General features: G+C 40.1%; 1 protein-coding gene across 2 annotated transcripts in view; it reads right to left on the bottom strand.

Moving 5' to 3' along the window:
* Positions 1-15,999, bottom strand: part of LOC120518941 — a 61,620-nt gene extending 45,621 nt beyond the window's left edge. For both annotated transcript variants that reach the window (XR_005631338.1, XM_039741974.1), the window contains exon 1: positions 15,929-15,999. Coding sequence is in view for 1 of the 2 variants with exons in the window: in XM_039741974.1 (XP_039597908.1) it covers positions 15,929-15,971 (43 nt within the window). In the remaining variant the exon portion in view is untranslated. The remainder of the gene's footprint in view (positions 1-15,928) is intronic.
* Between the last annotated feature and the right edge of the window lie 399 nt (positions 16,000-16,398).

Below are 16,398 nucleotides of genomic sequence, written 5' to 3' on the forward strand. Positions count from 1 at the left end.
TTCTGAACTCTTGCTTAAACTGGTTTGAGCATATTGCTAAAGACTTTGTTATGTAGCTAAATTTCTCCTGGCTATTGCGCAAAAACATTGTATGCCTAAACAAGATAAGATATTGATCACTAAAGCTTGTTATGGTAAGTGCTGCTTTGAACATGTAACAGATCTACTATAAAAGATAGAAACTCCTTGGAATGTAAGGCTGTCTGATCTGACCAGGCTGACTGAGCTGGGGGTCTGCAGTCTTTTTAAAACTCACCAAGAATAAAGAAATAATTTTTTTATTTTTTATTAGTGTTTGCCTGCTGTTATCTTTACTTTCGTCCACAACCGTCACATAAAAGAATGAATAGTGTAACCCTCTGAGTTCCTTCCAGGTATGTAGCACCACACTGGAGCGAGAGGGGGCACTGCCAATAACTTTGTTGTCCTCCACAGTTGTTATCCTTTGTTGTCCTTCTTCCTCCACAGCACAAAGACACTACCCAATGAGAGCACTAACTTCACTCCTTCCGGTCTTTGGACCATAAAGGTGCAACTGCCTAGAAGGACACGTCATTTCTCGCCAGGAAGAACAGAGCCAAGGAGCTCCTGTTAATTCAAATAACAACCAATGCAGTCATGTTTTCAAGAGCCAAGCTGTCAGAGTGGCAGATTTTTTTGTTTTAGTTAATTACACAATTTAGCACTGTTTTTGTTAAATTATTTAAGTAATCAGGGGTGACTGGGTTGGCACCCCAAAATTTCTTAACGTCTTCAGCTGTCTTAGTGATTCTTAGTGAGTCTGTCATAGCATAGCATATAATATATTGAGAGGTACATAAATATTTAATAAATCTTTCAAAAGTGCAAAATAGTAAACTGGATCTAAAGCTCAGTTTAGAATAGTACGGTTCTGTGGGGAGGCAAAATATTTCCTTGTATTCATAATTGGACATATTGTTGCCATAAAATGATAGCATAACACATTTTGGCTATTGCTAACAAGCCACAGAAGCACTTTTACTCACAATTTTACTTATGTATTAACAGTAAGCTTACCAAACAGCCAGTCATAATAACAAATGCTGTATATGTTTTTGTATTTATGCATTTTATACTGTCACATACCTGAGCTTTGGTGTTACTTTAAAGGCTCTGCTCGTGGTAATTCCTCATCAGTCCACAAGGTGGATTAATGTCACAAATAAGTGTAAATCCATCCATCGTCTAACCCGCTGAATCCGAATAGGGTCACGGGGGTCTGCTGGAGCCAATCCCAGCCAACACAGGGCACAAGGCAGGAACCAATCCATGGGCAGGGTGCCAACCCACCGCAGGACACACACAAACACACCAAGCACACACTAGGGCCAATTTAGAATCGCCAATCCACCTAACCTGCATGTCTTTGGATTGTGGGAAGAAACCGGAGCACCCGGAGGAAACCCATGCAGACATGGGGAGAACATGCAAACTCCACGCAGGGAGGACCCGGGAAGTGAACCCGGGTCCCCTAACTGCGAGGCAGCAGCGCTACCACTGCGCCACCGTGCCGCCTAAGTGTAAATCATTTATTTAAAAAATAACTTTGACTTGAAAAATAACAAAACGTTTCCTTTAACATTGACCAAAATTACAAAAATTACTGCTGCAAGGTGTCACAACCAAACTACCAACACATTTTAATTCAGCAATGGTTGCAGTACGTGTGCGGTACACTTGACTTTTAAGATATCCCCACAGAAAAAAAATTACAAACAGTGAGATCTGGTGATCTTTGTTACCATGGAACGTCACCGTTGTGTGAAATGATGTGCCTTCCAAACAAATGTTGTAAAGCTGCCATTGATTGTCGGGCAGTATGAGAAGTGGCTCCACCTGGGGACTTCTTTCTTAAGGCTGAACCCATTTCTTCAAAATTATGCACCCATGTTGTAATCGCATGAGCAGACTGGACACGATCATGACATCCTAACTGATAATGACTCCAAAATTCTCTTTGTGCAGCAGTCACACTATCACCATTCTTATAAAAGGCTTTCACAATGAACCTTCATTGCGCACCACTCCACTGCTCCATTATAACCAATGGCAAGGGGTTCTAAACGAGACTTCATTGGTCCCAAATAACTGCCAATACCCCTGGGTTGCCAACATCCCTGGATCGCCAACACCTAGTTCCAAAATTTCCCCGTTTCCCTGAGTCACTCTGTATATAGAGGAAACTAGAGGAAAAAACAGAGTTCTAAACACCAGACACAACTAAACCAAAGACAATCCCAAATTCAATGTAACTGTGGAATGGAAAGCAACATGGCAGTCCTGTGGAACCACAATTCCCATGCTGCCTCATTTCTTCTGGCTTCCCAACCAGGAAAAGAACTGCTAACTATTCCAGTCGGGATTCTTCTGTATTCTTGTTGTCCATCTACTATGCTGGCCTTTCAGCTAATAAAGGAATTCCTCTCCACCACTGCTGAAATATCAATCCTGGTGTACCATCTGCCATTGTGACTCACTATGTCAGGACAGGGAATCTCACACCTACATTTCAGAAAATTATACTTACCTCCTGGCTAGGTAAGGGAAAGGGGGTCCACCTAACTGGAACACTTGGTCAGTCCATTACAACAAATAAAAAGAAATTCCTATTTTATGCAATAAGGATGATTACTGTATAGCAGTATTAGCAGCAAAAGTTCACATGTAGAAGAAAAACAAGCCAACAAATATATGTAAGACAACACAAAGCCAATAATCATATAAAGTACTTATCACAATACTTACATTTGTAGTCAAGAATAAATCAAAGATCCTGAAAATAAGGGGAGAAAGCTAATGGTGCACCTGTTACATTTTAAATATCTAAAATGTTCATGTAAAGCTTCATGAAGTTAATTGTAGCACTGCCACATAAATTTATTTCCTGGTTTATCTTTCGTGTCTCTATTACATTATAACCAATGTGAATCCTGTCTCCATCTGAGCACATATAGAATATACAGTAGTGTAAGGCTTAAGATGGGCAGATTGGATATATGTCAATAGGGAGGATTTTTATGAGGTATGGGTCAGTTGTCATTATTTCCGGGAGGGTGCCATGGAAACAGACGTGAATATGCTGTTAAAAAAGAGTGCAGAAAGGCAGGAAGGGAAGAAGAAAAACAAAGCCCGAGTTTTATGGAGGAAGGAACAGAGGTGAACTATCTGATGCCAGGAAAGAGATTGTTTCATGTGGAATGCCGAAGTCCTATACAGTTTGGTGGTGGCCACATCAAAGAAATCCAAATATACTGTACTGAATGAAGTGGACTGGACAGTTGAAAGGATTGAGATCTGAGTGAGCAAATAATAATCTTTTATTCTAGTACTAAACATTGGAAGAATGGGAAATATTGTGGGATATTTTATTTTATAAAGAAACAAAACTGAGTGGACATTGTGTGATATTTTGGGTCCATGATTTTTATGTTATTTGTATACTGTATATATATGTATGTACTGTATATTTGTATGTGTTGGAAAAGGGGGTTGATGGTTTCAGAATCGGCACATGTCTGGGGAATTTGTGTGATTTGTATATAGGTCATTAATTACATTTTGATTCTCTGCACCGTTTCTCTGGGTCATTTTTGTATAAATCAATTTTGTTAGTTGATGTCTCTTTTAGCACCATAGGAAGGAGTCTGAAGGCAGTTTGGGGTTCATGTGCAATCTGGAATTAACACATTGCTATAATGACGTGAATCATAGTAGTTGCAACATCTATAGATCAGGACCCTCTCTGAGGAACAGTAGTCATAGCCTATTTCTCTCTTAACCTTGTTTCTGGGTGAAGAAATGCTAGCAGTCAGCCACCACATTATGGTCAGAGCACCTTTAGCATGGCGGGAGCAGCACAGCCTGTTGAGATATATGCACCTTGATGACTCTCAAGGACAGGATAGTTGCTTTCAACTATCAGGCTCAGTGTTTGAAGTGGCGCTGTTTGCTGAACATATGCAATCCTTCTGACAGGGATGGTGACTACTGTGGACTGGCTGGTAAAGGTAGGCACGCTTGTGGAGCCGGACTGGGCTTCCTCCAAGAATTACTGGAACAAAGTACTGTATATTCTAGCAAAAGAGAAACTCCATCTTCCAGATCCACTAAAATAAGGTGCAGCCAGGCAGATACTGGAATCACCATTTTTTCCTCCTTAACACCCCTCTTGGTGGTCCTTGTACAAGTAAGGGGTTGGATACTGAATGCTGTGGTGGACAATTGGATGCCAATACACCTTGAAAGAGAAGAACTGGTGGAATAAATTGACCCAGCCACATGAAAAGCCACCACCAGCCTTGGGTGTCAATTTCATTTTGGTGGATGGAACAAAACACAGGGCCTTAGGCACAGTGTAGTGGGAGCTCCAGCTACATTCATCAACCTGGAGGACATGGAAGATGTGTACCTGACCATCTCAATCCTCTTGGGGCTGGATTCAGCCATGGCCATCAATATGGTTATATATTTTCAACCTTGTTTGTTATGTTATGTTTGAGGATGGGGAGTATTTCTTTTTGTCAAAGGCCCACAAAGAGCTTCAAGGGGCTTACCTGGGCTTCTATGTAGTGGAGATTAAGGACCCAAAAGGCACTGAGTCAGTAAGCATTCTGGGGCAACATGAGGTGGTATGATCTTTGCTGTGTTGATGGCCAGAGGTGTGGACAGAAAGCCATAATGTTTCACAATATCAACACCATAGATGAAGTGTCTGTCAGGCACTGCACATGCTATGTTTCTCCTCAGAAGAGGCAAACAACACAACAACAACAACACAACAAGAAACTTGCTGAAGGAATTATTGAGCCTTCAGTGTTTCCTTGAGCTGCCCCCGTGGTTTTAGTGAAAAACACGGATGGATCTTTCCAGTTTTGTATGGACTTCAGAAGGCTGAATGTGAAAACCCACTTATCCCATGCTTCAGGTGCATGATATAATGGAATCCTTGCAAGGTGCTTCCATTTTCAGCACTTTTGAAATGCTTAGTGGATATTGGCAGATTCAAATGGGAGAAGACAGCAAGCACAAGACTGCAGGTACAACCCCTGAGGGCTTATTCCATTTCTGGGTCATGCCTCTTGACCTGAAAAATGCTGCGGCCATTTTCCAGCGCCTTATGGAACAAGTTCTGAGGGGGTTGATAGGAGAACTCTGTTTATGTATATCAGTGATATAATTGTTTAATTCCCACTCTGGAATTGCACCAACAGGCTCAAACAGGCTCAGCTTACACTAAATGTAGATAAATGTCACCTCGCTCAACCTCATATCCATTTCTTGGACCACATAGTGTCAGCAAAGGGAGTGGAAGTAGACCCAGAAAAGACCAGTTCTATACAAAACTACCTCATGCCTTTGGACCTCAAGAGTCTGCAGTGGTTTCTTAAATTAGTGGGGTGGTATCACAAGTTCATTCCACACCTTGCTGACCTAGCTGCCCCACTTAATCATCTAAAGAAAAAAGATGTACCCTGAAAATGTTCAACTGAATGCCAGGATGTGGCTGACCAACTTAAAGCAGCTTTTCAATTTCCGCCCATCCTGGCTCAACCAGACCCCATGCTGCCCTTACAAGTCCAGACTGATGCCAGCAACCACGGCCTTGATGCATTTCTATCTCTCATCACTATAATGTGGTGGATCATCACGGTTGCGACCGCTGCATAATGGTGAAGCTGTTTGTTCAGTTAGCAGATTATTTAAGAAGAAAAAAAAAAATCACAAAAACCACTAACAACACTCAAAAGCAAAAGTCAAGGGAGAAAAACCTGAATCCTAAGCTCCCGATGAAACACAGTTCACCATAGTGGTCAGCCAATAATGATTTGCTTTCCATCAGATTCATCTTTGTTTTATGAGAAACTTATATAATAAAATCATATGACAATATCACAGAAAGGCTTTAGGTTAACCTTGCCTTCAAATATAAACCCCTTTTTAAAATGCACAGAAGCATACAATTGACAAGAAGGCATAACATTCATCACAACATTTATTACTGGCAGCATTCTACAGATGGTATATAAATATTTTCTTCCTTTATATTAGTGGAACTTTCCCATTTTGTTGAAGCTTTTGCTTAAACAAGATTTGTGTTAAAGACTGGCAATGTGTTGTATGTTGCTCCAGCATTTGAGTTAGAATTTCACTATACTGTACTCTACACATGTAAAGAAATTACTGCTAACGTAACTAATAATAAATACACATACACTAAGAACTGGCAATAATGCAGTGAGCAGAAGGTCAAAAGAGGTTGAATATGCAATATATGTAGCATTATAGCATTGAAGTTTAGCAATGTAAGAAGTGATACTATTAATATGTGGAACATAGAAGTTGTAAAGCTTATGCTGCACAGGTCGTTACGTTTTTAATTGTGAGTTGTGTTACAAATGCAGTGCTCAGCCAAAAAAATGTTGTTGTGTGAAGGTCGTTTCTCTTTGGCAGCACTCTCAGGACAGAGGACCAAACAAATTTGCATCCTGTTGATAACTGAAAGTAACTTGTAGCTAGGGTGCAATGCTTATGAGTCTATCTGTCACACACACACACACACACACACACTGAGATTCTAGTTTTATTTGCCCTCTGTATGAAGTTTACATGTCACCTTCATGTTAGCATTTTGCTCACTTGGGTTTTTTTCACTTGCTTATTCAAACCATCCTTGGTGACTATAATTTGGCAAAGGTACATGAGCATGGTTGAAATCATTTTTTTCTCTTGCATCAGCTTCTTCGCAGAAAACTGATAAAACACATAAACTGCATATGCCCTTGTATGTCTCACTGTGAGTTCTCTTTTATTATTAACCAAGGCAGGAGGGATTTTATTTTCGTACTTCTGATGTGTGTTTATTTCTAGATATCTTGTCCTTCTATAAAAGCTAAATTTCCACTTTAGACAAATAAACTTCTATCTATCTATCTATCTATCTATCTATCTATCTATCTATCTATCTATCTATCTATCTATCTATCTATCTATCTATCTATCTATCTATCTATCTATCTATCTATCTGTGTGTGATTCTTTCTAACAACCATTTTGAATTTAAAGCTGTCTATACAGATAGGATTGCTGCTACCCCTCATATACAGAATGAGAGGCCATAGTCAGTCTGGTGTTTTAATGTTTTGTTACTTTTTCTGTTAATCACAAGCCTGACAGTTGGGAAAAATCAGCAGATACAAATGCAGCACAGCAATATAAAGTGACCTAATATGCCAGAAGAGCTAACAGAGGTGACAGCTCCTGAGCAAATGCAGCTTCAATATCTGTCCTAGTGAGTTGCTATAATATTGTATTGGCACAGGAAAGAGTCACTCATAGTATGAGCTGGCATTCCAGTCACAAACAGAATTCCATCTAGTGCAGCAATGGTGAGAAGTCCTTCTAAGGAAAGCGAGCCACCTAAAAGAACCATGTACAAGAGCAAAAGAGTCCATATTGCTACAATATTTGACCTCTTGATTGTGTTCTCCACTCAGTACTGTTTTTAAGTATGTCCTTCTTAATTTTTTATTCCATTTTGATGAATTTTATTTATAGGTGAATTTAGCTCAATAACATATATTATTTGTGTTTCATCTTATGTAAGGATATGTAGTAGTTTGTGAAGAAATTATAATAAATATTTAAGTATCCATCCATTATCCAACCCACTATATCCTAACTACTGTACAGGGTCACGGGGATCTGCTGGAGCCAATCCCAGGGCGTAAGGCAGGAAACAAACCCCGGGCAGGGTGCCAGCCCACTGCAGGGCGTGCACACACACACACACCAAGTATACACTAGGGACAATTTAGGATCGCCAATGCACCTAACCTGCATGTCTTTGGACTATGGGAGGAAACCGGAGTACACCCACGCAGACACAGGGAGAACATGCAAACTCCATGCAGGGAGGACCCAGGAAGGGAACCTGGGTCTCCTAACTGTGAGGCAGCAGTGCTACCCACTGCGCCACCGTGCCGCCCGTATTTAAGTATTTTATTGAAAACTCAGAAAATCAATCTTAAATTATTTTAAGTGGAATGTTGCAATATAGATTTTATAAACATGTAAAACCTTATATTGTTAGTCTTCTCCACTGTATTTTGGGCAACACACAAAAATTTATTTTCTTCAGTTTGGTTAAAATGGATATCTACAAATCTGCACTAAAGTGTTCAACTATCGTGCTTCTTGACTTTACATGTTGTCAAAGATAATGACACTCCCCGTCATTCTGAGAATTATGACAAGTAATGAGGCTCTGTCCTGACATGGTTTGCTTCCTGCTTTTTCATTCATTTCATTATACCGTATGCACGTTTAGTGATGACATTTCTTGGTTATTGTCTATTGCTATTTGTAAACATAAGGGTCTACAGGGTTTAGTTTATAACAGCCCCTGGTGCATACTCACAGGTGGTTAAACTAAGAAATATATTTATAATGTACTAGCCGTCCCCCATGACTCCGCCCAAGTAGTAGTGAAACAGGACAAACTGTAAAAATCAATAAACAAAAAATGAATCACTTGCTAAGCAGAGGAAAGGTACACTCCAAAACACAGAGGCAGAATGATTCCCCAATCCTGATGTCACGCTTTCTCCTCCCCATGGCCCGCAGCCGCTATCTCAGATTAGAGCGAATATATTGCTCCTATAAGTGAACTATGATTCTCAGTGTGACGAGAGAAGTCGCAAAATCAACCGGAATGTTCAAGCAAATTCTAAAAAAAACCTAACTAAATCCATTAAGTAGTTCTCTCGTTTGCTAGCTTAGTGAATGTAAGATGCGCCCCGAGGCTGGCACGTGAGTGAGGAGGGCCCCGACCCCTCCCCATGGCCCACTGCGTCTCTCTCAGATTTTTTATTTCTCGTGAAAAACAGACAGACAGACAGACAGACACTGGATTTTATATATAGAGAGATTGATGTAGTTAATGCCTGGAAGTATTTAATGGCATCTCTCTTATTACTGACTCAGGTGGGGCAGCAGTCCTTGTTCTTCTAGAACTTTCTGCAGTTTTTGACACTATTAATCATGAGATCTTACTGTTGTGGTTTGAGTGTCTGGTCTGGGCTTAAAGTGTCTGCTCTTAATTGATTCATGGCATATCTTACTGACAGACACTTTTCAGTAACTTTAAATTCATCTACTTTTCATCTACTGCTACTGTTAAATGGGGTGTTTCTTGGGAATCCATTCTGGGACCTATTTTATTTTCTGTATAACTTCATCTTATTGGAGATATTTTTAGGATGTTTAATGTTTCTTTTCATTGTTATGCTGATGACATGCAAGTCTATATTCCCATGTGTAACTCTTCAATGAATCGGCTGCACAATGGTTTAAAAATGACAGATCTCCAAGAGTTCAGCTAAACTTTGTAATTAGACAGAGTGGTCCAGTTTCCTCATGTCTGTTTCTTGTTGCTGCTGTACTTCTCACTGCATTTGTCACTAATACTAATTACAGACCAATACTGATGATGAACAGATTCCATCTTTAAAGGTTTAGGCTAAAGTTTTACAGCCGGATACTCTTCCTGACACTAACCCCCTCTATTTATCTGGGATTGGGATCAGTACCAGTTGGACTAGTTTGCCCCATTGGTAGCTTGGTTTTGAAGGAAAAGGATCACACTGGGGAGGAGGTGCTGGACTAAAATGGCAGAAATTGATCATCAGGTACACAGACCCCATTTAAAAGTGAGAAGAGATGAAGATTGTAGATGGGCAGGTAGTCATAAGCTATTGGCCATTGACACCTTATTTTTTTCTGAAATGGCTAGCAAGTTATAGTATTAAACTTCATAGAACATTACCCCAGACTATCCTGTATGCAAAAGAATATAAATTAATTATGAACTACAAGGTATTATCCATTAAAGACTGAGTTATTTCATCTGTATTAATAAAGTTCCCCAATGAATATACATACATACACAGTCAAATGTGCTCAGTTCACTTCAGGGTCACAAAAGCCAGAGCCTGTCCTTTTAGCATTGGGCTTAAGACAAGAAGCAACCCTGGACAAAGGATCAGTCCATCAGAGGGCCCACTCCGTCACACACCAATACTCACTCAGGGCTCAGTGTGGAATAGCTGATATACTTCACATGCATATTTTCAGAGAATGTGAGAACAAGACCAAACTTCAACACACATCATCACCGAGGGAACATGCAAACATTACACAGATAACAACCATGTAATCAAACCCAGATCACTGTGTCTGTGAAATGGCATATTATCTGCCAGTCATATTACATTTAAAAATGCAGAAAATACTCAAGATGGATTAACTTGTGGCTCTTAACTGATTTGACATTAGGAAGCTGAATTGTTCTTACCAAAGTAAAGGGCGTTTCAAGACATGCTATATAGCCCCCTACCAATGTATGTTGATAATTTGTTTGGGTGATTTTAATATCCATGTCTGCTGTCCCGTTAATCCTCTAGCAAAAGACTTTCTGGACATTATTGACTCCTTTGGTCTCTCTCAACTAGTGAATGGACCAACACATGGACAGGTTCAGACGCTGGACCTGGTTCTTTCTCGCGGTCCCAAAATCAGTGACTTGGACATTCTGCCTCCCAGCTTTTCTGATCACTCGCCTGTTCTGTTTAATCTGGATTTGGTCTCTGTTGAGCATGGTAAATCCACCACCACCCGTCCCTCCCGTGTCATTCCCCCCTCTGCTGCTGAAGATTTTGCAGCTGCTTTTTCACCAATCTCCACATCATATGAATCCATGGATGCTGATGTTTTATTGCAAACTTTCCACACTTCCTGCTGTTCTGTGATGGATGTCGTAGCCCCACTCAAACGGAGACAATCCAAAGTCAAGCATGACCCATGGCTAAACGAACAAACTCGCTCCATCAGGCAAAACAGTAGGCGTAAATGGAGGAAAGATGGTCTCACTGTTACCTTTTACTGCATGAGAGACGCGTGGTCCCAATACCAGAGAGCAGTCAGAGGTGCAAGGAACCGTTTTTTCGCTGACATCATCTAAAAAAACTCTGGCAATCAACGTGTCTTATACAAAACACTAAATGCTGTCCTCTCTCCAGCCGTAACTGTTTTCTCTTCTGCCTCCACTGCTCTTTGTAATCAGATCCTCATGTTTTTTCTGGATAAGGTCACGAACATTAGATCCCAGATCTCCATTTCTTCTTCTGGCTCTGTTGATTTAGCCGCTCCTGCGCACGGTTCCCTCACCAGCTTTGAACCCATTTCGCTCCCCCATCTGGAAAAAATCGTCGCCTCAATGAAGCCTTCGGGCTCTCCGGACGATGTGGTGCCGTCCAGACTGCTGAAAGATGTGTTTCCTGTGATTCGATATGATGTCCTAAAGATCATAACTAGTAGTCTATCCTCGGCTATAGTTCCTCGTGCTTTCAAACACACAGTTGTACATCCAATTGTGAAAAAACCTGATCTTGACCCTGCCGTTCTTTCCAATCTTCGTCTAATCTCCAAACTACCTTTCTTGTCAAAAATACTAGAAAAGTAGTTTATGAGCAATTAACTCATCACCTACAGGACCATCAGGTAATGGATCTTTTTCAGTCAGGCTTTAGGCCCCAACACAGCACAGAAACCGCGCATTTACATGTCCTAAATGACGTCCTTTTGGCATTGGACTCAGGACTCCACGTGGTTATGGTTCTTCTCGACTTATCTGCTGCTTTCGACACAATCGACCACGACATCATGATCTCCGACTCAATCCTGGGCTGGTGTATCTGGCTTAGCCCTCGACTGGTTCAGGTCATATTTCTGCAACAGGACTCTCAGAGTCATGCTAGACGATTTTTCATCTGAATCAGTCCCACTCCCATGTGGGTCCCCAGGGTTCCATTTTAGGGCCACTACTTTTTTCAATCTACATCCTGCCTTTAGGTGCAATTTTTAGAAAACATGCAATTTCATATCACCTATATGCTGACGACTGCCAAATTTATTTCTCCCTCATGCCAACTGACTCCACCAAACCTCTCCTCGACTGCCTATCTGACATTAAGGACTGGCTGGCTGTAAACTTCCTTCACCTGAACGATTCAAAACCGAGGTCATTGTTTTTAGTCCCGACTGCAAACAGGCTCCACCCCTTGGCCTTGTTTCTCTTCCCATTCCAGTAACTTCGTCTGTCTCCAATCTTGGAATCAAAATGGATACGTTCCTGAAAATGGATGCTCAAGTCAACAGCACAGTAAAATCCTGCTTTTTCCATCTAAGGCGAATCGCCAAACTCAAGCCTATTCTGTCTAACCACCTCCTGGAATCAGTAATCCATGCATTCATTACGTCCCGGCTTGACTACTCTAATTCCTGCCTTTTTGGTATCAGTAAAGCCACTCTTTCTAGACTCCAACTGGCTCAAAATGCAGCTGCAAGGCTTCTAACTGGAAGTAGCAGAATCCAACACATTTCACCGATTTTAAAAACCCTACACTGGCTGCCGGTTAGATTCAGAATCGATTTTAAGATTCTCCTCCTAACCTATAAGGCATTAAACGGTCTAGCCCCTGCCTATTTGAGGGTCTTGCTCCATTGTCACAGTCCCCCTCGTGTTCTTAGATCCGCAGATCAGCTGCTCCTAACCGTTCCCAAGGCACGTTTTAAAGCTCGTGGTGAAAGGGCTTTCTCTGTCTGTGCACCCAGGCTCTGGAACTCCCTGCCCTTAGTGGTTAGGCAAGCCGCTTCAGTCGCCACATTCAAATCTCGCCTAAAAACGCACTTCTTCACATTGGCTTTTAATTCTTAACCTGTTTCATTTTCCACTTGCCTTTTGCTATTTTCTCTATTTTATTTGGTCCCCTGACCTGTTTTTAGTATCTCTGTTTTAATTCTCTCTTAATGTTTGTTTTTAATATTTTGCTTTTAGTCCTGCTTGTTGTAACTGTACAGCGCTTCGGTCAGTTGTAATGCTGTGTTTTTAAGTGCTCAACAAATAAATATGGTATGGTATGGTATGGTATAATTTAGATATGAAAAATGTCAAAATGCGGTGGCACAGCGGCGCAGTGGTAGTGCTGCTGCCTCGCAGTTAGGAGACCTGGGTTTGCTTCCCAGGTCCTCCCTGCGTGCAGTTTGCATGTTCTCCTCGTGTCTGCATGGGTTTCGTCTGGGTGCTCCAGTTTCCTCCTACAGTCCAATGACATGCAGTTTAGGTGCATTGGTAATTCTAAATTGTCCCTGGTGTGTGTGTGTGCCCTGTGTTGTGCTGGCACCCTGCCCGGGGTTTGCTTCCTGCCTCACGCCCTATGTTGGCTGGGACTGGCTCCAGCAGACCCCCGTGACCCTATAATTAGGATATAGCGGGTTGGATAATGGATGGATGGATGGATGGATGGATGGATAATGGATGGAAAATGTCAAAATGCTATAACATTTTAAACAAAATAACTGTAGTACTGGGTGTACCGCGTTAGCCATTATGAATGTAGTGAGAAGTCAAGCAAAATGACACCTTTTATTGGCTAACCGAAAAGATTACAATATGCAAGCTACCGAGGCAACTCAGGCATCTTGCCTGAAGAAGGGGCCTGAGTTGCCTCAAAAGCTTGCATATTGTGATCTTTTTAGTTAGCCAATAAAAGGTGTCATTTTGCTTGACTTCTCACTAAAAACGAAATAACAAAATTCATTACATCAGAAAATCTGTCTGAATTAATTCAAGTGAGTGTGGTGGTCTTATTTTTGAATTTCCCAAATTGAACAAAACTTTTAAAATTAATTGGATTAGGGAATTTCTGTCTAGTCCAATTTCTCAGTAGAATTTTATCCACGATCTTATCTCTAAAATTGATACACTTAGATTTTTATTACTTGGCACTGTCACACACATTCGTATGGGAGACAGCTACCTGTAGAAGGAGCAAAAGAAGGTAAATCCGTGCCAGGCCAGGGGGTGGCAGGTTGCAATAACCCTTTCTCTTTTATCCTTATAGACCAAACACGGGAAATTCTGCCAGGGACCGCTAACATCAATTCTGGTTTCCGGGCTCGCTGACATCTCTTCCCCTGATCTGCCTTAAAACCCAGCCAACTTACTCCTGTGAATCAGTTCTGTTTTGAACTCAATCTGTTCACTAATGTGCATCCAATTTTGACTTTTGCAGCATTTATTCAAGTTTACGGGTGGCTGCCTCAAACGTGTCAAGGTGTATTATTTTTACAGCACGTATAATAACAAAAATCTTCAGTTTATATATATGTGCTTACCTCTTGACCACTAATGTTTAAATAAGATTTTTCTTTCAATTGTTTCTCATCTCCATACCCCATATATTGCTTCCCATGTTTTACTCTGAGTTTTCAATCATACTATTAATGAAATAATTAAAAAAATAATGGCATAGTGGAACTTAGTTTTTTTCCGGATATTAACCTAATAATGAAGTAGAGAGGAGATTATTTTATTATTGTAGGGCAGCACGTTGGCACAGTGGTAGCGCTGCTGCCTCGCAGCAAGGAGACCTGGGTTTGCTTCCCAGGTCCTCCTTGCGTGGAGTTTGCATGTTCTCCTTGTGTCTGTGTGGGTTTCCGCCCAAAGGCATGCAGGTTAGGTGGATTGGTGATTCTAAATTGGCTCTAGTGTGTGCTTGGTGTGTATGTCCTGCAGTGGGTTGGAGCCCCACCCAGGTTTGGTTCATGCCTTGTGCTCTGGGATTGGCTCCAGTAAACCCCCTTAACCCTGTGTTAGGATTAAGTGGGTTGGAAAATGGATGGATATTATTATTTCATGGGGGGACATTAACTGCACTAAATCTTTTATTTTGACCATATATTTTCCCCTTGTGAAGTCAACTATTTTTACCAAAGATATTTGCATTCTAATCAGCAGAGCACACATTCTATTGTTTACGAAGAGCAAGTATCCCCTAAATAATGTGACAGCTGCACTCCACTGTCTAAACATGTGACATATAAACTAACATATAAAATAGTAATAATAGAGGTTAATGATACATATTAATCTTTGGAATACAACAAAATTAGAATCAGGTAACTGCCACACAGTCCACCGAGGCTCACATAATCATTTTTGTTTTGTTCATGTTGGGTTAATATTTTTAACATTAATCATCACAAATTGCTCAGCTCAGCATTCATTTTCTCAGTTGAAGTATATTAAAAATCCCAAGAGAACAGCTATGCAACAAGACGGGCTGGATGCTTTATCTCTACTAAGTAGAGAAGCAAATGAGTTATGTAAGATTAGTTTTGAGGATCTGATAAAAGATTCTGCAATTACAAAATATAAGAGAAAACTTTTCACATATAAATAAAGTTCAAGTATATAACAATAAACATTATTTTCCATCTTACTATAAGTTTTGGTTCATTTCAAAAAATACAATTTTATTTTAGGGTTTATTATAGTTTATATTTTGAATTAGATATATATGTGGGCACCAAAACCTTTTAAATGCTTTAACATATATATAATAAATTAAATTAAACAAATGTATATTGTGTCCTTTAAAATGTATATAAAACATTATCCTGCAAACCTACAAATACTCTGTAAAATTACATTTACACTTAAAGAAGAAAATGGCTGTGGAAGTTACCACTGCACAAACACTTCCTAGTTGTTCTAGTCATGTCACAACATCCTATGAAAAAAATATCATTTAATAATACAAAATACAACAAATTATGCTACAAAATGTAAATAGGCATATAATGTGCTGTACAATATTTAAATAATTCTACCCATTAAAAACTAAAGCACAATCTTTCTGCTACAATATCTCAAAAATTTTCTTGTTAAGAAACCCACTTCTTTAACTTTAAAAAGAAATAAAAACTCACCACCCCCGTTCACTATACATGCCACGTGCTGTGCCTGTGTTAAGAATTTTTTAAAGATGTTCTTTGAGATTGTACTAACCTTGAACGATGATAGTTAATGTACCAAGAAAGAGAAACAACATTTTTAATGCAAGATTGTAGACTGTTACGATACCACGTAAAACGTGAAAGAGCAGGAAATTGAGGTAATGGAGAGAAAGAGACGAGAGAGAGAGCAGAAGAAGAAGGGAGGTATTGTAGCATAAATGAATGTTGTTCTATTTAATTTTTTTTAACATATACTTTTTTTTAATATAGTAATCATTTTTCTTTCATGCTTGTATTTTCATTCATTACTGTTTTTTAAGATATTCTTTATTTGGATGAGATCCTGAAGCTTCTTTCAATAGCTCTTCAGCATCTGCATTTAGACCACCTCTGTCAGTGATGTGTGAAACTATTCAGCTAAATGTCGCTTAGATTGTTATTCTTTTGGGCAAACCGTTCTGTAGTTATTGTTGCAGCTGGAGATTGGCATTTATATTTACACCAGGAATTATGTACTACATG

Source organism: Polypterus senegalus, chromosome 18, assembly GCF_016835505.1.
Source record: "Polypterus senegalus isolate Bchr_013 chromosome 18, ASM1683550v1, whole genome shotgun sequence".
NCBI classification, from domain to species: Eukaryota; Metazoa; Chordata; class Cladistia; order Polypteriformes; family Polypteridae; genus Polypterus; species Polypterus senegalus.